Here is a 24,244-nt window from a genome sequence, read left to right on the forward strand (position 1 = left end):
GCAGACTCGCTATGCCCAAGGCCTGATTGGTCCAGGCATAGCGATAAGTATAGTGGCGTCTACATACAATGTAGGCCAGCATTTTGCTGGCCTACATTGTAAGTGTCTCTTCCTTTACTAGGGAGACGCGTAGGGCCGCCTAAGTTTGCCTAAGACCCTTAGGCGAGCTTAGGCGGTCTTGCAGGCCTCCCTAGGCTCCCGGAGGTGCCTTCAATATAGGCGGCCTGCCTGGGGAGCATTTTTTAAAAAAATGTGCATCCCGATTGGCTGATTAGACAGCTGTAGGACGCCTACAGCTGCCTAAAATCGCCTACAGCTGCCTAAAATTGTAGAATCAGGGCCTTAAGTAAGTCTCCTTTTACAAAGCTGTGTTAGCGTTTTTAGCGCACGCTACGCAGCTAGAACTAACGCCAGCATCTAGCATGTGCAGCAATTTAACGCGTGCTAAAACTGCTAGCGCAGCTTTGTAAAAGGAGCCCTTAGATGTCTGTAATCTTTAAAAAGGGAAGATGTAATGGTATTCTCTAGGTTCGCCTGATAAATTTTGTTATTGTTGATTAAATTTCCTCATTCTATAGTGGGCTTATAGGGAATTCTTTTGTTAACAATTTGATTCAGATTTTATCTGAAAAAATTAATTATTTCCTTTTTGAATAAATTATTTGATGCAATTGAATTCTATTTCCTGATGCATGTATGTGCTGTTTAATTTGAAAATATGATAAATAAAAAAAACTATTTGAAAAAAGATATTGTTTGCAGTTATTTCAAGTGGGCAAAATTTGAAATTAACATTGACAGTACTAAAAGAGCACGTCAACCAAGTTTTTGAGAGCAGCAATGGAGGACTTCAGGGGCTGTGCGTTGGAGACCACTGGGTTAGGGGACTCATAAAAATGTTAAAAAGGAAATAACTTCTCTCTGGGAGATTATTGATAAGTGGAGAAGTGCCCAAAGTGGATGATGAGGTAGACATTGTGAAAGATCAGTCCTTGAAGACCAATTTCAGATAGCACGATAGAAGAAGAGTTATCAACAAGGTCAAAAGCAGAAGATAACAGGAAACTAACAGAATACAACGAATGGAATCAAGCAGAATGGAGATTCCTGAGAAGGGCTGTTTGTAATTGTTTCTGTGCTATGAATGTGTATGACACCTGCTTGTAGGGGATAGAATGACAGCTGGGAAAAACAATCTTCTTGGTGAGGTTAGACAGGAAGCACAGATTTGAAATGGGTTGGTAGCTTGCAGCATCCAAGGGATCTAGGTTCGGTTTCTGTAGGATGAGGAAACTAATGCCTGTTTCCCTAGATTAGATACATTGCTTAAAGTAAGGTTCTGAAAAATTACTACATAAGCAAAAGTAGAGAATGACACAAAGACAAATTTTCCCCAGTCCCCGCAGGAGCTTATTTTCCTGTCCTGTCCCTGCCTCATTCCTGCACACTGTCATCTGCACAAGCCTCAAACACTTTAAAAATCATACTGTAAGTGTTTGAGTCTTGCGTAGTTAAGACAGAGCTTACAAGAATGGGACAGCGACAAAGCCCGCGGGGGATGGGAAAATTGAGTTCCTGTGGGGATGGGGACAAATTTGTCCCTGTGTCATTCTCTAGGCAAAAGGTGCAAGGCCATGGCAGTGGATCTTAATCCAAGAGGTAGGAATAGGATCTAAAGAGCATGTTTAGAAGAAATTGGCTTAGGATGAAATCAAATAGATATCCTATGTTGCTGAAGAAGATGCTACTTTCTCTCGTTACTGGTACACAGTTTGGGTAAGCATAAAAAAACTGTCAATCAATTTTTTTACACATTCTCACAGAGTTCCTGTCTCAGAGGATATTTAACTGTACATGCATTGACTTGGGAACCTAAACGTTCCACATTTGTTGAGAAGTCCTCATTAAAATGGTTCTCCAAGTTGTTAGCCTGTGGTTAGTTTCTGGGACTGAAGGGTAATTTGTGTGTTTAGCAGAGGACTGCTCAAGTGCTAAAAATCCTCAGTGGGCCTCATTCACAACTTTAGTTTTTTGGTTTTGGTCAAAACCAGGCAACAAGTTTTGGCTTCAACCAAAAGTCTTTTTAGACAGTTTTGGTAGCAGTTAAGTTTTGGTCAGCCTCTACTCAGGAGCAGGTGTATTGGGGTGGAACGTGGACACAATCATGATTTACCCCTTTTGTAAAACATGCAAACATTTACACCTGTTTTTGTCAACAGTTTCTTGTTAGCCATGATTTCTGAAGATTTGGTGGGATACCTTATATACTCTAATATAAGTTGATCCAAATATAAGTCGACCCCCCTCCCCCCAAAAGGAGGAAAAATGGTTGACTCTAATACAGTGATTCCCAACCCTGTCCTGGAGGAACACCAGGCCAATCGGGTTTTCAGGCTAGCCCTAATGAATATGCATGAGAGAGATTTGCATATGATGGAAGTGATAAGCATGCAAATTTGCTTCATGCATATTCATTAGGGCTAGCCTGAAAACCCAATTGGCCTGGTGTTCCTCCAGGACAGGGTTGGGAACCACTGCTCTAATATAAGTCGAGTGGCTTAATATTCAAGTGCCCTGTCCTGTCAGGCTCTGCACCCTGCCACCCTCCCTGTCCTAGGCTCATACCCCTACTACCAATCTCTGGTGGAAATGCAGAGGGCAGGAGTGAACTTTCCAAGTTCCTGACCCGCTGTTAACTGGCTGCTGTGAGTGTCTTCGGCCGCTGAGAAGCATAAGCAGGCGCTGCACGGCTTCCTTAATGGCTCCTGTGAATTCTCGAGAATTCGCAGGCACCATTAAGGAAGCCACTCAGCACTGAGCAGCAGCGGCAAATTGCACGCCTGCTCGTACTTCTCAGCAGGGCAGGAACTTGGAAAGTTAGCTCCTGCCCGTTGCACCTCCACCGAAGATCGGCAGTAGAGGTATGAGGCTAGGACAGGGAGGGCGGCAGGGTGCAGAGCCTGGCGGTGGCTTGCAATAATTTTGGAAGGGGGTGTATGGCTCAAATATAAACCGGGATCCCCTTTTTTGGCCCCCAAATCCCGGTTTACAAAAACAGATGAAGCAGGCATCTACTCGGCCGCCTTAGCTAGGCAACCTGTTATAAAATTACCCTCTTTGTGGATATCCAAAAATCCAGACTTGTTTGCAGCTGTCAAAAAGCCCTATCATACAGAAACTGAATTTGTAACTAGCTCTGAATACTAAAAAAAATACAATTAGTTAGATTTTCAATTTCTATTACTACTATTAAAAAGTAGACAGAAGTGTTGTATCTTTTAACCGAAAAAGAAAAGAAAACTTAGCAAATAGGTGACAGCTTTACAAAGTTAACCACTGTTTAGACATACAACTATCTAATATTACTAAAGTCCCATCCACATCAGCTGGACTTGAAATGTACCATTATCCTCCCTCTAACACTTTCAGAAACAAATTATAAAACTGATTGAGCAGCCTGATGGATGGAAGGGGAAATAGAAAATTGAATTATCATAAAATGAGAAACAGGATCCTGTAGAAAGGGAGCATTTATTCTGTAGCAGATTTATCCAAGTACAATACCCATATATATAGATATGCCCATACTGTACACATTATATACAAAGAAAGTACAAATAAAAAACACGAGACAGAAGACAGGTGTGAGAGAGAGACAGAAAGACAGACAGCTGAGCTGCTTTGGAGTCTTCTCCCTCCCTCAGAGCAGATTACAGAAGTAGTTGTGGACAGGAATGGCTACGGCTCCTGACAGTGAAATTCCCAATGTGTCTGCCACGCAGGCTGCACTCATTGCAAATTCACGATGCTCTTCCTTAATCTGGAGAGCCGGAAAGAAGATATAAAGAGGTAAAAGGAAATTAAATATATTTTAAAAACCCTCATTAACCACTCTCAAAATTACATTCCTTTTTCTTCATACTTACCCTCATTTATCACTTCGTATTTCCTATCACTGACATTAGACTCTTCTTACATTCCTCATTACCCACATTCCTTGCTTTTCACACCATCTAACCCAGGGGTAGGGAACTCCGGTCCTTGAGAGCCGTATTCCAGTCGGGTTTTCAGGATTTCCTCAATGAATATGCATTGAAAACAGTGCATGAAAATAGATCTCATGTATATTCATTGGGGAAATCCTGAAAACCCGACTGGAATACGGCTCTCGAGGACCGGAGTTCCCTACCCCTGATCTAACCTCATTTTTTTCTTTGGGTCCCCTTTCACAAAGTTACTGGGTTACCCAGATCCAGGAGGCATATTTCAGGCCAGTTCTGGCTTTCCATCAGCCCTGTTATGATGTGTTATTGGAGTGATTTCAATGAGCAACATCAGGGACTACAACTATCATATTGCCTTGAAATGTAATTCCAAAAGCAGTACTGGCCCAAACAAATCTCCATCCTGAAACTGGGTAATTTGGTAATTCTATGTTCACTTACTCATTGCCATCTTAGAATTCCAAACAAAACAAAGCTGTGGAAACAAACAATGTTCAAAATCTTTGTTTTTTTCTTTTAAAAAACCCCCCTCAAAATCTTTGTTTTATTTCTAAAAAACAACAACAACCCTGAAAGCACTGTCCACATTTGAAGAAATAAAAAAAATATTTTGAACATTGTTTGTTTCCACAGCTTTGTTTTGTTTGGTTTTGCTTCTGTGAAAACTTGGGTCTCTTTTGTTTCTTGTTGGCTCATCTTAGAATTCCCCCTACATTCATTCCTCAACCCAAGTAGTCTGTTTTCCCGGGCCCCTTCACACTCAGACTTACTCTCATTCATGTTCTACCTCTTCTGTCCAGGTCACACTCACCTCCTGAGAAATATTGTTGAAGGTGTTGACATATGCGGCTCCACCCAGAAGCCCCTCATATACAATGAGAGTCATAACAATGTAAATGCTGGGAATGAACAAGTAATAGACCACAAAAAGCAGGAAAAACATATTCAGGCACTGATTGAGAGAGAGAGAAAGATGGCAGAGGTTATATACACTAAAAATGTTTTGTCCTTCACTTACAGCAAAATTAACAGTGAAATGGTGTGATGGACGTGTTAGTCCACTCTTCCAGGTAATATGTAGAAATAAATCAAATGGCATGCAAATCTGAGTTTGATGCTGGTAGGCAGCAATAAGGAAGCTTCCACCAACCAAATTTGTCACATTCTACCCAGTCTTCGGCCGTAGCTGCCAGCATCAAATCTGATTGGCACATACTGCAACTGCATCAGGCATTATGAAAATCCTTGCATTGCTTTCATTCAGGGAAAAAATCTTTCTGAACATTTAGTTTTTTCAGATTTTCAAGTAAGACCTCAGTACCAGTCTGGTGCAGGTTATCATTCTCCTTGTGGTAAATGTTTAGTATGTAACATGTCCCTTTCAGGCAACAAATGGGTTCATCCTATTTCTAAGAAAGTGTACTACACTTCCCCCTCCCCATTTACGGTTTCCACACTTGCGATTTCACATAATCGTGATTTTTTTTGGGGGGGAGGAGAAAAACAAACCAACCCATATTTTAGCCTTCCCCCTGGCATCCCGGCCTTACCTGGTGGTCTAGCGGGCTTTCGGGGCAGGAGCGATCTTCCTAAGCTCTTGCCCTGTGTAGATCGCCAATAGAAAATGGCTGTGGGGAGTTCCCGTCGTAGTTTCGAGAAACTACGGGAACTCCCCACAGCCATTTCCTATTAGCGATCTACACGGGGCAGGAGCATAGGAAGATTGCTCCTGCCTCAAAAGCCCGCTAGACCACCAGGTAAGGCCGGGATGCCGGGGGAAGGCGGGAGGGAGGTGAGGGTGGGTCAGAGTTGGATATTCGTGATATTTCCCTATTCGCGGTCCGGCTCTGCCCCTATCCCCCGCGAATAATGAGGGAGATGTGTATCTCAGATCCCAAACTACTTGTGAGTCCAAATTTGTGGTTTATGTAATCTCCTGTCCCTGTGGATTAATATACGTGGGATGTACCACTCGCAGTATTAAAACCAGACTAATTGAACACTGCAGTTGTATAAGAACAAGGAAACTCATCGCTCCAATGGTGACTCATAATGATATCTATCAACATGATTTTTCTCAATTAAAATGGTGTATTTTGGAACAAATTCCCACAAGTTTTAATGGCGACAGAAACACTTATTTACTTAGACGAGAGAACTTCTGGATTTTCCATTTGAAATCATTCCCTCCTACGGGACTCAATGAAAATGTGGATAGATGTTTCACAAGTTAATTCTTCTTTTTTGCTTTTCAGTATGTTTATGTTCTTTTTTGTGAGCCGGCATGAGATGTTCAGTTTTCAATTTTCACAGCCCCTACTTATTGTTTTGATTTTTTTTTTTTCAGGCATTTCGGTCTTTTTTTAAAAATATTTTTCGTCATTACATTTTTTTGACATCTTTACATCAGTTTACTTCCGCTGCACACACAGGATCTTCTGGATGTTCTTAAACTCCCGAGATGTCATTATTATTTTGATTTCCTCCGATGCGATGGTTGGATTGTCACACGCTTCGACGGTTGGAGCCAACGGATTTGACTACATTCTGTCACCCTTCTAAAGCTTAGCTCTTTAGCAATCTCCGCTCCTGATGAAGGTGGCGAAACAGAGCTCTGTCGAGTGGTGATATTTATTTCTACAGGCAGCACATATTTTCTATAAGGATTCAGCTAAGTATTTTTGTGCAATATAGTTCCGAATAAAATTCTCTACATATTCAGCGATATTATGAACTGTTATAAGGGAATATGAACTTTATATGGGTCAAGTATTGTTTTTGACTCAATGTATGAACTGTATATCTATTCACATCACAATTTTTTTTATCAGTTTTTGCATGAATTTTCATTATCAGTTTCAGCGTTCAGCTTATTTAGTAGTATCATGAAATTTTATTGAAACACAGGGAACTTATATGAAATACATGGAAGTGGGTCACGAACCATTGCACCATTTTAGCATGAATTTTTTGTCAGTATTTGCACTTGCACTTTAAGAACTCTAAGGACTTTAAGCACTTTAACGCTGATGTTTTGGGGAGCTTACTTATTTACTTCTATCGCATTTTTTATTTTTTCATTGCTACTTTTTCTCTTGGTGTGAATGTTTTGAACATTATCTGATAATATAAAACAGGACTAAATGATGTATGAGCCAGTTCTTATTTAGACTTATGTTATTGTTATGTTCCTATGTACCATCTGCGCACAAGTGCTAGTATTCTACAATCTTAGTGCGCAAATGGCATTAAATTTAAAACGACATATTCTTTCCCAAGGGACCCTCGATCACAAGGGGGCACCCGCTCAAACTCAGAGGAGGGAAATTTAATGGTGACACCAGGAAGTATTTCTTTACAGAAAGGGTGGTAGATCACTGGAACAAACTTCCGGTGCAGGTGGTCAAGGCCACCAGCGTTCTCGACTTTAAGAATAAATGGGACATCCACATGGGGTCTCTACGAGGGTCGAGTTAAGGTACTAGGTCATTAGCACTCGGACCTAATGGGGTGGGTCAGTAGAGTGGGCAGACTTGATGGGCTATGGCCCTTTTCTGCCGTCATCTTTCTTTCTATGTTTCTATGAGACTTGCTATATGCACATAGCCAGAGAGAGAAGGAGGCAGTCTTCTCCACAGTGCAATGAGAACAAATGAGCAGACACAGCAGACAGGCAGATAAGAATAAAAGGGCCTTACCTGAAGCAGGGCTAGTATCCAGATTTTCTTAATCGACAAACACTTTACAGATGACCGGGATATGAACACACCGGCTTGGTACAGCATTTGGTACCTGCAGAGACAGGACAGAGAAGCAGATGTGAGAGGCAGCATGAAAGAACAAAAAGAGAAAAACACAAAGTAAAGAAACAGAATAGTCCGGTTCATACCAGCGATACTGCAGTGCATGTGTCAGGAATATATTCTGGAAGTACAACAGTTCAAACTAAGAAAGAAGAGAGAAATTAATCATCTCACTTGAAAACATTCTGAGGTGCATAAATGGAACTGTGGGTGTTGAAAATTGGACCGCTAAATGATTGAGGGGTAAAAGGGGCACTCAGGGAAGACAAGGCCATAGCAGAGAGAGTAAATGATTCTTTGTTTCGGTCTTCATTGAGGAAGATGTAGGGGAAATACCAGTGCCAGAAATGGTATTCAGTGTTGATGAGTCAGAGAAACTGAAACAAATTGGAAGACATAATGGGGAAATTTGATGAACTGACAAGTAGCAAATCGCTTGGACTGACTGGTATACATCCCAAAGTACCGACAGAATTGAAAAATTTACTTGCAGAGCTATGGTTAATGTTTTGTAATTTATTTTTAAAATCCAGCATGGTACCAAAAGAATGAAGGGTGGCTACCATTATGCCACTCTTTAAAAAGTGTTCCAGAGGTGATTCATGAAATTATAGGCTGTGGAGTCCAATGCCAGTGATGGGCAAAATGGTAGACACTATTACAAAGAACAAAATTACAGAGCATATACATAAGCATGGATTAATGAGACAAAGCCAACATGGATTTAGTCAAGGAAAATTTTGCCCCACTATCGACTACATTTTTTTGAAGAGGTGCATCAACTTGTGGATAAAGTTGAGCCGGTCGATATTGTGCATTTGGATTTTCAAAAGGCATTTGACCAAATACTTCATGAAAGACTTCTGAGAAAATTAGAAATTCATGGAATAGGAGGTAATGTCCTATTATTGATTAAGAACTGGTTAAAAGATAGAAAACAAAGTTGGGCTAAATGGGCAATATTCTCAATGGAGAAGCGTAAATAGTAAGGTTCCTCAGAGGTTTGTGCTTGTACTGCTGCTTTTTAATAATTTATCAGTGATCTAGAGATGGGAATAGCTAGTGAGAGAATTAAATTTGCTGATGACACAAAGTTGTTCAAAGTTGTAAAATCGCAAGAAGACCTTGAGAGACTGGGCATCAAAATTGCAGATGATGTTTAGTCTGAACAAGTGCAAAATCAAAAAGGACAGAAAAATAATGAGTACAAAAAAAAGAGAAAACAGATCTCATACACAGGTAGCCAGGACTACACTGTACCTTAAGCCACCCGTATCATCACTGGTCTGAGAGAACTCCGTACATATATATTATATCAGTCTTTCATTTCACTCAATAAACGTATTTTTCCAAAGTTCATTTTCTGTCATTATTAACACTGAATGAAAAAATGGTTAATTCTACATAAAACAAATTGCAATGACTTCAGCCAGGAGAAGAAAAGTTTTCAGTTCCTATTAGAACATGTAAAAGTGTGACAAACTTATCTTGAAATAACTTCTCTTAAAGAGTTAGTTGTTTCTTCATACGATATTCCAAAAAGGCTTACTCCCGACTGAAAACATTTTTGTTTCGCCTTACCAAGGCTACATCAGGGGAAAAAAAAAAATATCTATATATATCTTCACTCATCATTAGTATTTCCAAACGCTTTCACACAGCAGACAAGCAGGAATGGCACGCCCAAAAATGGCCGTGAGACTGAGAGACGCGCCCAGCTCATTCAAAAAGGAGTCGGGCGTCACGACGTCATCACCAACATGATGCGTGATATGCTAGACAAGTCAGAAAGGAGGAAAAAGTAAATATCATCAAGAACTTCCACAAACCAAAAAAAGAAAATATATCAAAAGGACATTTCCTAAACAGGAGAAATTTGAAAAAACATCATAAAAAAAAAATCAAACACATAACAGGATCTCAAAACTGCTATAAACGACTAGACAGCAAGAACGACTCCTTTTTGAATGAGCTGGGCGCGTCTCTCAGTCTCACGGCCATTTTTGGGTGTGCCATTCCTGCTTGTCTGCTGTGTGAAAGCGTTTGGAAATACTAATGATGAGTGAAGATATATATATATATATAATTTTTTTTTTCCCCCCTGATGTAGCCTTGGTAAGGTGAAACAGAAGTGCTTTCTATTGGGACTAAGCCTTTTTGGAATATCAGATGAAGAAACAACTAACTCTTTAAGAGAAGTTACTTCAAGATAAGTTTGTCACACTTTTACATGTTCTAATAGGAACTGAAAACTTTTCTTCTCCTTGCTGAAGTCATTGCAATTTGTTTTATGCAGAATTAACCATTTTTTCATTCAGTGTTAATAATGACAGAAAATGAACTTTGGAAAAATAAGTTTATTGAGTGAAATGAAAGACTGATATAATATATATGTACGGAGTTTTTTCAGACCAGTGATAATATGGGTGGCTTAGGGTACAGTGTAGTCCCGGCTGCCCGTGCATGAGGTCTGTTTTTTCCAGTTTTTTGTACTCATTTTTCTGTCCTTTTTGATTTTGGTTTTGTATGAATGTGGTTTTGCTGCCCCTGAACACCCATCTCTAGGCTCCTGAGAAAAGGCAAATCAGGGCAAGCTTGGGGGTTGCCACAGATTAGGAGATCCTTTTGCTGAGGCTCTGGAGGAAAGGAAAGGACAATGAATTGGTACAGTATTGGGGATCTCCTTTTTAGGCTCAGGAAGGAAGATGTTGCTGCAGGACTGGGGACCCTCTCTGCAATATTTCATGGGTTTCCATAACTTCTTTTCAAAGAGTGATCTCCCATAACAGCCCCTTACTCACCAGGCCCTGGTTAATGAAATATTCAGCAAAGTAAACCACGGAGAGTGGCAGCATATATTTAAGTAGTCTCTGGGAGGAAAGAGAAGGAAAGGAGACAGGTTACCAGGACAAGAAATGATTCTAGAAACAATTCACAGAACAATGATTCAAGAAAAAAGTGATTAGAAAACAAATTCACACAAAGTTACATGTACACATCCAAGAGTCAATCCTATAACAGGGCACTTATATTTATGCACCACAGGGAATTACCCATATGAAAATGAGCTTGCAAGCCTGTGAGTATGAAGACTGTAAGATCTGCAGCAAAACTGAAAATTGCCCATAATGAGAGCAATGTTATAAGGGAACGCATGAAGCAACAGGATGCACTTATATCTCCCTATATGGGTACTAGCAAATTACTTTGATTTGGGAAATTACTCCTAGAAATTTATGAGTATGCATTTACACATGCTATATGGCACACATATATTGGGCTCATTTTACAAAGCTGTGGTAGCAGCTGCTGCTGCGGTAATTGCTCCAATGTCCATAGGGTTTTAATGGGTGTTGGAGTGTTTGCCACGCAGCAGCTGTTACCGTGGTTTTGTGAAAGGGGGGGGGGGGGAGGTAATGAGGATTGTTTTAGAACAGATTTGAAGGTTGACAAGGTGCCTATTTTATAAAGATTCATAGGTGCCTGAGTGTCTTCATAATATACTTGTAAATAAGACCTAGTGGTCCAAATCAAAAAATAATATCATAAATTAACCCACTATACTTATGTTATCAGCCCGCTTTCAGCCCACAGCCAGAATCCGCCCACACCTGAAGCCGCCAGCAACCGAAGCAGCCCGCCCACAGCCAGAAGCCTCCCGCAGCGAAGGAGCCCACTCGAAGCCACCCCGGTACCTTTTTAAAGTTGCAGTGCTTTCCTGCTGGATGGCTGTCTTTGGAAGCAGAGCAGCGCGACGCAGGAGCGCAACCTTTGCGCTTCCTACCTGGTCATGCGCTGCTCAGTGATTGGCTAAGGTCATTCACTGAGTGACGCAGGACCAGGCAGGAAGTGCAAAGGCCGCGTTCCTGCGTCACGCCGCTATGCTTCCAAAGACACTGTAACTTTAAAAAGGTACCGGGGCGGCTTCAAGTGGGCTCCTTCGCTGCGGGCAACTTCTGACTCTGGGCTGTGGGCATATGGCTTCAGGTGCGGACGAATTCTGGCTGTGGGTGGGCTCCTTCGGGTGCGGATGGCTAAAGGTGGGCAGCTTCGGGCTGAGGTCAATCACTGAGCAGCACAGGACCAGGCAGAAAGTGCAAAGGTCGAGCTCCTGCGTCACGCCGCTCTACTTCCAAGACAGCAGGAGAGCACCACAACTTTAAAAATGTACAGGGAGAGGGGGAAGATATATTCGCTCCATAAGATGCACCCACTTTTCCACCCCCTTTTGGGGGTGGAAAAAGTGCGTCTTATGGAGTGAAAAATACGGTATATGTGCGTGTGCAGATTATTTATACATGCAGTCTTTTTACTAGCAGTGTGCAAAGGTTTATCTAACTTTAAGGGAAAGAAGCTGGAAAGAAGCAGAATACAGAGAACTTCAGTTTAAGCAGTCGGCGGCTGTTTAAAATCAGCTGCCATTTTGTATAGCAGAATCAAACACAGCAGTGAGGCAGTATACAGAGAACTTCAGTTAAAGCAGTTAGTGTACTTAATATGAATGAAATAAAGCAGTTTGAATTTTACAACATAATATAAGCACTTCCCCTGAAGAAGCTGTCCTGGAGTGAAATGGAGGGAGCAAGATAAGTGCTTTATTAAGCTAAAACTACTGATGGTTAAAAATACCCTCAAAGTTAGATAAATCTTTGCACACTGCTAGTAAAAAGACTGCATTTATAATCTGCACATGCACATATATATCTAATTTGAGCAAATTAAAAAGAAAAAATATAACCGGTTTTTTAACCAGAGATGATGTTCAAGCCCCTTCAAAGTGTTTTTTTACTGAAATATTATACAAAGACATTAAAGTAGGGGCCAATCTTGTTGGCTACTTAAAGAGTAAACTAGTGGTTACAGTTATCTACAGATTTAATCACCTTACTTTATCTGATTTCCAGATTTATAAATATGTTAAATAGCACCGGATCCAGAACAGATCCCTCACCCACCTCAACTGAGAAAAATGGCCATTTAACCCTACCCTGTGTTCTAAACATTTACAGATGTGTAAATATCACTATCTAATTTATAGAATTGCTCTTTATATGCAAAAAAAACCACTGGGAAAATACCACCAGCACACGGGAAAATATACATAGAGAGGCATGCACACAAGAGTCTCAGAGAGTGAGAGAGGCATACACACAACTACATGCCAGCACAGGGTTCAGGTCCCATAGCAGTTTTACTCACAGGAATGATGCATACTCTTTCAGAGAACGTCAGACTGTGAGACCCCACACCTGTGAAAAACATGCCCAGAGACAAATAGTTATTATTCTGTTAAGGTCCATTAGACCTAAGTAATAACAGATTTGCAAATCTACAGAAAGGAGCCAAAAAGTTAAGATTCATATCCTCAAAACTTTCTTTCACCTATTTTTCTCTGTTTGTTGGGTTACTCATTTTGGAAAGATGTGGATCTCCCTAGGGAAGATCGAGACCTAGTTGGGCAAGCGATGGTTGCTACGTTTTATACAATAACTGTTGTTTGTTTGTTTGGTTTTTTTTTTGGGGGGGGTATTTTTGGGAGGGTTTAGAAGCAAACACCAAATTTACAGTAGTTCATTGGTTCTATCAAATTGCTGCAATTGAAACCTCTCCTATTTTTTGCAGGGAAAAATTTATCTGTATAATAAAATTTGGAGTAAACACTGGAAAGAAGTGGAGATACTGTATATACTCGAATATAAACCCATCTGCATATAAACTGAGGTAAGTAAGCTTTTTCCCATCAAAAAAGGGGAAAAAAGGTTGGCTTGAATATAAACCGAACGTGCGTCAATCTTGCAAGGTTACTGTGGGAGCGAATTGCCTAGTGGTTAAAGCTGCTGCCTCAGTACCCTGAGGTTGTGAGTTCAATCCCAGCCTGCTCCTTGTGACTCTGGGCAAATCACTTAATCCCTCCATTGCCACAGTTACCGCAGTTAGATTGTGAGCCTGCAGGGACAGACAGGGAAAATACTTAAGAGTACCTGATTACTATTCAATGTATTGTAACCGCTTTGGATGAGTCTCTTCATAAAAAGGCGGTAAATAAGTATAGCAACCACTGTGGGAACTCAAATCAACCATTTTGAATAGTGAGACTACATGGGGCAGGAGAATAGTGGGATCATTCTTGCCATGGTTCACCCAAGATCAGTAGGGCTTAAGATAGGCCAGGGAGAGGCCTGCAATGGGTCTAAGAGGGAAACATTTGAATATAAGCTGAGACCCCCATTTGAGTACATATAGTATGTTACCTCTTATTGGTTCTTGTCGATGGGTGGGAGCTGAAGTGTGGAATGAGAGTTCTTTGAGCATGCATCTTTGTGCATTTGTTGGACTTGTACCTGTGTTACCTGCCATGTTAAAGTAAAATAAAATTAAAAACAAAAAGACCTTAGGGAGGGCAAAGGGTTAATGATCTGTAACCTATCAAATTTGTTTGTAGTACCTGAAGATAGGAGGGTGGCCAATGTTATGCCGATATTTAAAAAGGATCCCAGGGGAGATTTGGGAAATTACAGACCGGTAAGCCTGACCTCGGTGCCGGGCAAAATAGTGGAAACAATTATAAAAAAGAAAATTGTGGAACATGTAGACAAATATGATTTAATGAGACAGTTTGCATGGGTTCAGCTGAGGGAGGTCTTGCTTCACCAATTTGCTTGACTTCTTTGAAGGTGTGAATAAACATGTAGATAAAGGCGAGCTGGTTGCTATAGTATAGCTAAATTTCCAGAAGGCATTTGACAAAGTTCCTCATGAGAGGCTCCTGAAAAAATTAAAGAGTCATGGGCTAGGAGGCAATGTTCAAGTGTGGATTAAGAATTTGTTATTGGACAGAAAACAGAGGGTGGGGTTGAATGGCCATTTTTCTCAGTGGAGGAAAGTAAATAGTGGTGTACCACAGAGATCGGTGCTATTTAACTTATTTATAGATGATCTAGAAATTGGAACTACGAGCGAGGTGATTACATTTGCATATGACACTAAACTGTTCAAAGTTGTTAAAACACATGTAGACGTTGAAAAACTGCAGGAAGACCTTAGGAAATTGGAAGACTGGGCATCCAAATGGCAGTTGAAATTTAATGTGGACAAATACAAAGTGATGTAAATTGGGAAGAATAATTCAAATCATAGTTATCGTATGCTAGGGACCACCTTGGGGGTCAGTGCTCAAGAAAAGGATCTGGGTGTCATCGTAGACGATACATTTAAGCCTTCTGCCCAATGTGCGGCGGCGGCTAAGAAGGCAAACAGGATGCTAGAAATTATTAGAAAAGGGATGGTTAACAAGACTAAGAATGTTATAATGCCTCTCTATCGCTCAATGGTGCGACCTCACCTTGAGTACTGCATTCAGTTCTGGTCTCCTTATCTCAAAAAAAGATATAGCAGCACTGGAAAAAGTTCAAAGAAGAGCAACCAAGATGATAAAGGGGATGGAACTTCTCTCATATGAGGAAAGACTAGAGAGGTTAGGGCTCTTCAGCTTGAAAAAGAGATGGCTGAGAGGAGATATGACTGAAGTCTACAAAATCCTGAGTGGTGTAGAATGGATACAAGTGGATTGATTTTTTACTGCATCAAGATTTGTAAAGACTAAGCAACACTCGATGAAGTTAGAGTAATAAATACTTTGAAAAACCAATAGGAGGAAATATTTTTTCACTCCGAATAGTTAAGCTCTAGAATGTGTTACCAGAGGATGTGGTAAGAGCAATTAATGTAGCTGGTTTGGACAATTTCCTGGAGGAAAAGTCCATAGTCTGCTGTTGAGACAGACATGGGATAGTAGCATTGAATTCTACTACTATTTGAGTTTTTGCCAGGTACTTGTGACTTGGATTGGCCTCCGCGAAGACGGGATCCTGGGATAGATGGACCATTGGTCTGACCCAGTAAGTCTATTCTTATGTTTTTGACCCTAATGTGAAAATGGGTCAAAAACCTCTCATAAATTAGATTTCAAAGGAAATAGGCTTCTCAGATTTAGTGACATGGTGTCATTGTTTGGCCAGGATGTAGAATGCAGTACAACTAAAGACATACGCACACATTCAAATCTCCAGTTGATACTGAGAGTGAAGCTTTAATGTTTCCCAACAAGAATAAACGTTTCTTCTTTAAGGAAGAAAAAGGCCTCAGAAGCCTCAGAATGTTGGAAAACATTAAGGCTTCATACTCAGTATCAACTGGAGTTTTGAATGTGTGTGTATTTCTTTGTACTCCGGTTCCTCCTAATTATTTAGATTTTATGAGTACAACTAAAGACACACATTATAAAATGATGCAGTAAAATCAAACAAAAATCATTAACGTACCTCCTTTTTCCATTTTCATTTATAAGGAGATAATCTGGTATTTATACAGTTTTTAAAAGATCCTCTTACTTAGTCATTTCCATTTAATGGCATTTATATCCCACTTAGCCTCTTACTGTTCAACATGGCTTACATTTAAAAAAAAAAAAAAATAGCCAATTAAAATCATGGGGCACTTTCATGCTGATTATCACTCAGAACCCTATGGTGCTCATAATCGAAACTGAAAAACGTCTAAAAACTGGCCTAAATCGGCACTTGGACGATCTAAAAGATAAGTCGTCCAAGTGCCGATAATCGAACCGGGTTTTAGACGTATTTAAAAACAACCTAGGCCTTCACAGTGCTGATGAACAACCAGAGCTAAAAGGGGTGTGTCAGGAGGAGTGGCGAAGGCGGGACGTGGGCTGTCCTAGACTTAGTCATACTGCATGTATAACCTAAAGTTTTACAACACTGCCTAGACGGAACCTGGACATTGTGACTTAGGCCATCTAAAGCCAGATCTAAGTCACAAGAAGGTATCCAAAGTGACCAGATAAGCACTGCAGACACAAAGTACAGACCCCCACACACTGCACCAATCATCACTGACCCCCCCCCCCCATAAAAATCGTAACTACTACTTTACATATCTGCCTCCAGAACATCAGCATCTGGCTGCCTGGCATAGGAAAGCCTAGTAGAGCTGTACAGAGGTGGCTTAAGTGGTCTTGGGGGGTGGGTTAATGAACCATAAAGAGGAGGATACAGACCCATAAGCCACTTTAATCACTGCGTTCACGGTAAAAAATGTGCGCGCCCCCCCCAAAAAAAAACTTTTGTACTGCCATATAAGTGGCTCCTGCAGCCATAAGGGCTATTGGGGTGGTAGATAGGTGGGTCTAGTAGGTTCTGGGGATGTTTTGGGGGGCTCACCATGACCTATAAGGGAGCTGTTGTGAGATGTGTATTTGGGACACTTTTTGTGGAAGTGCACAGAAGTGTCCTGTAAGGTACCCCACTACTCTGGTGCCATGTCTGGGTGTCCAGTCCCTTACTTTTCTGGCCCCTCCCACACCCAAAAGGTCTTTTTCTAAGCTTTTTTGAGTTGGACAAATTTTTGATCGAAAATGGGGTATAAAGATGGACGACTTAGCGGTCTGGACGATCAGACAGCTGGACGTCCAGATAGACGATTTTCAAAAAAAATAAATATGTTGGACGTATTTTTCAAAAATGGACCTTTTCCCGTGTCCGACTTTGGACGACTTAGGCCCAAACAGACTTAGACATTTCTTTTGATCATGCCCCTCTATGTACATGTCACAGTTTTTATGTGATGTATTGTGTTTAATTACTTTGTATGTTGACCGTAAACTGCCTAGGATTTTTAGGTGGTATATACATATTTAAATAAATAATAAATAATTAATATATGGTAAAGCATGAATGCATGGTTTTTAATGGGATTTTCAGCAGTTAAACACAATGTGGATTACAGAGTTGCCATAACTATTGAAAGGGGATTTCTGGAGGTTGAATTACAAGATGACTCCAAACCATAAAATAACATACCTCTGTGTCGCGCACAGCCATCTTGATCCATGAGTGGCTGCCGGTCATATGTTGTTCCAAGGGAGGTCCATGAAGGAGTGTGCCACTTCCATCTTGGGACAGACAGAGGATGGATCAAGAGCAAGAAGTAGCTGGAGAGAGAAATCATAGGCACAGGTTGAAAATGAGTTATGGCTAGTTAGGTTATTGCAGAAGCAAAGAATCAAGAGGGCTGTAGTAGATAAAGTTATGATGAAGGCTATCACAGTACAGAAATATACTGAAGGAAGTTTTTTTTTTACATTTAAGATAAAAGCAGTAATTTTGTTATGCTACTCAATAAAGGTAAGGTCCAGTTTGGAACTTCAAACTGCAAGAAAGATGTGAAGATTCTGGAGAAAGTCTACAGGAAATTTTAAAAAAATGATAAAGAGGTCTAAATAATATGATTTGAGGATAAAAAGATTGGAATTATTTAACCTGGAAAAGAGAAAAAGCAGTGGTGACTTAATAGTTGTTTTCAAAGACATATAAAGGGATTACAGTGATGATGGCAATGGCTTGTGCTCCATCGTCACAAAGAAACGACAAGAAATAAAGGGCTTAGTGAAGATCAGATAGGTTTTTGGGTCCAGCAGTATCCTCCTATTCCTTTGGGCTCAAAATGTGCTGGGCACCATAAACCTCAAATCGCAATGGGCCAAGCACCAGAGCTCCTGCCAGAACCATGAAACACTAGCCCTTACGTTCAGCCAGCAGATGTCGCTGTTGTACAAGAACTGGCACTCCCCCAGCCGGCAGCTCTGAACACAATTTTTGCAGCATTACCAGATCCAACTCACTCAGCAAATAAAAGACCTGACCTCCAGTGGAGATCAAAGTAAGGTCCTACATGTGAATTTATGCATCAGGGCCACTAAGCTACTGGATCAGCTTCTGGAAAGAATGTTGAGCACAGAAACATTTATATAGGAAGGTGATGGAAACATTTCAACAGCAGGCTGGAAAGCACCTTCCTCAATGCTTGAGCTACACTGTATTTTGTCTTGAAGTAAAAGGGTGAAGTAAATGGCTTCTTAATATCTTCACCTCCATCTATCTAGGATTCTAGATGAACTTTCCAAAGCTTATCTGAGTTCTATCTTTCTGTACCTCTAGGTCATCTTCAGAACTCTGATACCAGACAACATCTCCAGGTCCTACCTTTTTTTGATGGTAGATGAACACTTCCAGGACTTTTTTTTTTTAACCCTAGATGGGTTCTCTGGCTCTCAATCAGCCAAATTTTTCTATTATTATTTTAGCTTATTGATTTTCTAGACCACCTTTCCTTATACAACAATTCTGTTTATCCAGATTACCTTCCAGATTTTTCTTCAGCTCTTTCTCCATGTTTCAAGATGACCTCCTGAAGGCTCATTCTGCTCTAAAGTTTTTGATTCTAGATAGCTTCTTGCAATCCTTTCCAGCCCTATTTCCCTGTGCTTTAGATGAAGTTTTTAGGTCTTCTTCAGTTCTTTTTTAGAATACTGTCATCACTGCATACAGAGGCAGCTATGCCCACATCCCCCGGTAACTTCTTCTGGCTCTCCAATTCTGCCCCAGAATGAGCTCTTTACCTGCATAGCATGATGAATGGTATCACCAGCATTACCAGGAGGGTGTGCCTTGGAGAGAAGCCTGACCATGTCAACCCGAGGTAAGACAGGGCTCCAAAGATCCCCGCCCCTCCTGTACCTGAGGACCAACCAGCCACAACATCTCTAGGGTATAAGAAGAGGGACAAGGAAACGGATGGGGATAAAATGCAAGAGAGGGAGAGGTAACAGGGGAAGACAAATCAAAGATCTGAACACCAAATGCACCGGAAACAACTAGCTATATCTTTCTATATCAAACAGAAGGAATCCCATGAAGCTCATTTAATTTTATGAAATATATTTTATGATACTCATATACTAACCAACACATTCATATGCTTTGTGACTTAGGAAATTAACTGACAAAATAGTCACGAGACTGTCTTTAGTTACATACAACACAGTCACTAAGTTCTGGTCTAACTGCAATCACAGGACCTGGCTAAACTGAAGTAGGATTAAACCAGTGTTCATGAGTGGTGCTGGGGTCTGTAAGCAACTCCTCCAATTCATACTGCATCCCTTCATCTCATACCTGTGGTAGTAAGCTGTCAGGCCAAGGAAGGAGATCTCTCCGAGTCCGGAAGAGATACTGGCAAAGACTACACCTGGTGGGGGAGTATAAGACAGAAGAACTGTCACCTCAGAAAACACTCAAAGAAAAAGGTTTCACGCAAACATCAATTCTCTGCCTGGTATAAATATATCTATAATATTTTGTGGAGTGAGGGGATATTTCAGTAACAATGATTAGTTTCTCTCTGTGTTCAGATTTTGTGTTTAGTGAAGAGTTCTATCTCAGAAACACTGACATCTTCTATTTTACAGAAACAAACCTACATGGGCATCTCCTAGGGCTCCTTTTACTAAGCTGCGCTAGCGTTTTTAGCATGCGCTGAAGATTAGCGCGTGCTAACCCCTGCGCTACATGGAAAATACTAATGTCATCTCTATGGAGGCGTTAGCGTGTATCGCAGCTTAGTAAAAGGAGCCCCTAGTCTTACATACAAGCACCTAGAAAGGGGCGGGAGATTTCATGGCGACACCAGGAAGTATTTCTTCACTGAAAGAGTGGTTGCTCATTGGAATGAGCTTCCAGTGCAGGTGAGCGAGGCCAGCGGCGTTCCAGATTTTAAGAGTAAATGGGATGCCCATGTGGGATCTCTAAGAGGGCAGAGTTAAGGGGATGGGTCATTAGGGGTGGGATCTCTAGGAGGGTAGAATTAGGGGGGTGGGTCAGTAGAGTGGGCAGACTTGATGGGCTATGGCCCTTTTCTGCCGTCATTTTTCTATGATTCTATGTTTCTATGTGACCCCCCCCATCCTATAAACTTGGATTAGATCCTCCCAAAACACATAATTGAAGGAGATTCTCTCTCATGCACAAAGATCTGAGGGGAATATCCCCTTCACACCTCATCCTGGTAAGCTCTCCTTCATTTACATACACATGCTCCCAGGGGAGATTCCCCACACTCACAGGAAATGATTCCCTCCTCCCATGTAGGACTTACCCAGAAGACTGACAGTAATCGTTGTGGAATACGAAACGATGAGGAAACTTCCTCCAGCTGTCAGGAAACATAGCAGCACCCGGTAACTGAGAAAGTGAAAGAGAGACACATGATATAGACAGAAAGCAAGAGAAAGACAGATCCATCAGACAAAGAGGAAAGAGAATTTAAATTGCCTCTCAACAAAGGCAGTTTAAGAAATGATAAATGATAAATAAAGTAAACAAACTCTGGAGAGAGGCATGGAAACAAAAGTCAGAGAGATGAAACCCTGAGAAAAAGAGAGACAGTCTCATGAGATACAGAGACATGGAGGAACTGAGGTACTTGTTAGGAAAAGAGAGAGACCCAGAGACCCAGTCAATAGATCCTACTACGGAACAGAAAAATCAATTTGAGGACTCAAGACTAGTGCTCCCTGAGACTCAGTCAACAAATCCCACCAGACAGCAGGTGCTGCTGCAAACAGTACCACAAAATCCCAGAACTTGGTGTATTACTGCTAATGGAATCAACAGATTGGAAGCACCTATTCTCAAAATGTGTATTATTGTTGTTGTCTATATTTTTGTCTATATTATGCCTCATGCGTATTATTGTTGTTAATCTCCCCTTTTTTATGTTTTATTTTATTATTGTACAATGCTTAGAATGCTTATCAAATTTTAATAAAACTACAAAACTATGAAAAAGGTAAAAATTAAGTGAATGAACAAAAAGAGAAGAAAACTAGTTATGCTTAATCCTAGAAAAGTCCAATGATATCCTTATCCAAACACAAATAATTAAACACACCTAACCGGAAGAATGTCTCAAAGCAATATGAGATCCTATCCAACACACTGATCCCCATCAGAAAAGGTACTCCTCACTAGTCTACAACCAAGAAGAGACAGGACCACCAACATTTTGCAAAACAACTCCGTTATGGAAATGCTGTAGATACCTGATATATAGGTAGCCTATCACCAGGGAACCATCTGTGATGAGAACTTTATGGGGCTCATAATCGAAAGTTAAATCTTAGGTTGAACAAAATGTAGCTTTATTTCTAGGAGTAATGCTCATAATTACTGTGTTTATGTAATGATTAATTTTTATTATGGAAATTTTTAGTTGTATGTTTTAGTTATGGTTTATTGCAGTGGTCTCAAACTCAAACCATTTGCTGGGCCACATTTTGGATTTGTAGGTACTTGGAGGGCCGCTGAAAAAATAGTTAATGTCTTATTAAAGAAATCACAATTTTGCATTAGGTAAAACTCTTTATAGTTTATAAATCTTCTCCCCCCCTTCTTTGCAGCATCCTCCAGCTTCCCCCCTGGCCTCCCGGTCTTAGTTTCAGCTAATTACCGCAGCCTGCAGAGAGGATCGCTGGTGCTATAGCGTTCCTTGCAGGCTGCCATTGGTCTCTGCAGCACGTTCCCTCTGCCACGGTCCTGCCACTCCCTGACGTCAGGAGCAGGATTGCGGCAAAGGGAACGTGCTGCTGAGGGCAACAGCAACCTGCAAGGATCGCTACAGTACTGGCGATCCTCTCTGCAGGCTGCGGTAATTATCTGAAGGTAAGGGCGGGAGGAGGATGGATAAGATAAGGGAAGCCGGAGGATGCTGCAAAGAGTGGGCAGCACTAGTACAGACCACAGGCCGCAAAATAGTGCCTGGCAGGCCGCGAGTTTGAGACCACTGGTTTATTGAGATTTGATTGTTTTATTATTAGAATTGTTATTATTGACATGTTGATTGTTGTAGTATTTTATGAAACAAAATTTTAACTTTTGCTCTTATTCTTTCCTTTCCTATTTTTAAATGGAGTTCTTTTCTTAATGAATGTGAACTATACATTGTAACCGCTTGGATCCTTTTTGGGCTGTTGTGCAGTGCATAAAGTTTTTAATACAAATAAACATAATTTCTACTGTGGATTGTTCATTATAAAGGTTATATTTATTCAATAAAGGAAAGTAAAAAAAAAAATAGGAATGTTTTTCAACTTTTTTAATAGGTACCCAGTTCTGGACTTACCTTCTGCACGAGTAATTTTAAATTTGTGTACTTTGTGCAAATTTTTCAAGAGAAACTATCCGCATTATTTTTCAATGAAAATCAGTCGTACAAAGTATACACGCTAAGAGTGGCTGTGATTTTGCACCCTGCTATTTGTGTAGGTGACAGAGGGAGGGAAAAAGTAACATGCATACATTTGAAGACTGTTTTCTTTCCCTGATCTCACATGCTCACAAAAAAATGCTCTTTAGCCTTTTAGGAGCAATTGATTACATTACATTACAGATTTCTATTCCGCTTGTGCCTTGCGGTTCTAAGCGGATTACAAATTAAGAGACTGGACAATTTCAGAACTTTATTGAAAATTTCCCTCCCCAGTTAGCCTCTAAGAAGAAATCATTCTGAATCAGTAACTGAAACGTCAACAGTTTTCAGAGACCAAACCAGAAACTGATTTCACCAATAGTGTGATAAATTACAATGTGGTCATATCACATGGAATCTACCGATTCAAAGACTTAACTACAGACTGCCTGAAAGGTTTAAACAGCAGTTAGTTTCAGGCACTGAAAAAAGAAGGAACAAGGTTGGCGGTGCCCAGTATGGATTGTCGTTCAGTACTGACAACATGGATATACTACTCCTCTCAAGAAAAATGCATTGTTGTGGATTAAAATAGCAAATGATTTATTACAGTTATCTTATGAAAGCTTCTCTTGTTTTTTAGATAAATGCTGCAGAGAGTCTCCCTATTTTGCAACTATTAAATTTGCAATTTCTATCTCCCAAACAAAAGGGAACATGTATGTAAACACACAGTAAATGCCAACCCAACTATTAGACAGGGCTAGGCATTCATCTAGGGCTGTGTTTCCAAGTTGATCCTGGAGTACCCCTTTGCCAGCGGTATAGCGAAGGGAGGAGGCGCCCGGCATAGCTGCGCCATGCTCCCCCACCCACAATCTTTCCCATCACGTGTGCCCCCCTGTGAATCTTGTCCAACCCTCCCCCGCCCCCCCCCGTCCATCTTCCTCATTGCACCTCCCTGCATACCTCTTCAAAATCTTTGGCAACAGCAAGCAATATCTCCTAGCTGCTGCTTGAGCCGGCCTGAGCTCTCCCTCTGACGGGGCATCAGGAGATCCGAGACCGGCATGAGCAGCAGCTAGGAGATGCTGCTCACTGCTGCTGAAGATTTTGAAGAGGTGGGTGGGCGGAGAGGTGCCAGCGCCCCCACCAAGATGGTGTCTGGGTTGTTCCACTTCCCCATGCTACTGTAACCCCACTCCCCAGAGCAAGTCCTGTCCTACCTTTATCTCTGTTATGTAGTCGAGGATTTTATATCTAATATAATAAAACGCTAGGCCGCGCATGCGCACTCCCATCGCGTGCGTCCGTTTTCTGTGCGGTTGTCGGCCC

General features: G+C 41.0%; 1 protein-coding gene across 4 annotated transcripts in view; it reads right to left on the reverse strand.

Moving 5' to 3' along the window:
* Positions 1-3,512: 3,512 nt before the first annotated feature.
* Positions 3,513-24,244, reverse strand: part of CLN3 (CLN3 lysosomal/endosomal transmembrane protein, battenin) — a 68,645-nt gene continuing 47,913 nt past the window's right edge. For 3 of the 4 annotated variants that reach the window (XM_033946373.1, XM_033946370.1, XM_033946372.1), the window contains 11 exons: positions 20,819-20,904; positions 19,840-19,912; positions 19,284-19,427; positions 17,686-17,816; positions 14,059-14,157; positions 13,007-13,056; positions 10,609-10,677; positions 7,894-7,949; positions 7,703-7,796; positions 4,816-4,956; positions 3,513-3,820 (listed from right to left, as the gene is read on the reverse strand). In XM_033946373.1, coding sequence (XP_033802264.1) covers positions 3,701-3,820; positions 4,816-4,956; positions 7,703-7,796; positions 7,894-7,949; positions 10,609-10,677; positions 13,007-13,056; positions 14,059-14,157; positions 17,686-17,816; positions 19,284-19,427; positions 19,840-19,912; positions 20,819-20,904 — 1,063 coding nt within the window. In that variant the 3' untranslated portion in view covers positions 3,513-3,700. The remainder of the gene's footprint in view (positions 3,821-4,815; positions 4,957-7,702; positions 7,797-7,893; positions 7,950-10,608; positions 10,678-13,006; positions 13,057-14,058; positions 14,158-17,685; positions 17,817-19,283; positions 19,428-19,839; positions 19,913-20,818; positions 20,905-24,244) is intronic. The other variant, XM_033946371.1, reaches the window with a different exon arrangement.

This window comes from Geotrypetes seraphini, chromosome 5 (assembly GCF_902459505.1).
Source record: "Geotrypetes seraphini chromosome 5, aGeoSer1.1, whole genome shotgun sequence".
Taxonomy (NCBI): domain Eukaryota; kingdom Metazoa; phylum Chordata; class Amphibia; order Gymnophiona; family Dermophiidae; genus Geotrypetes; species Geotrypetes seraphini.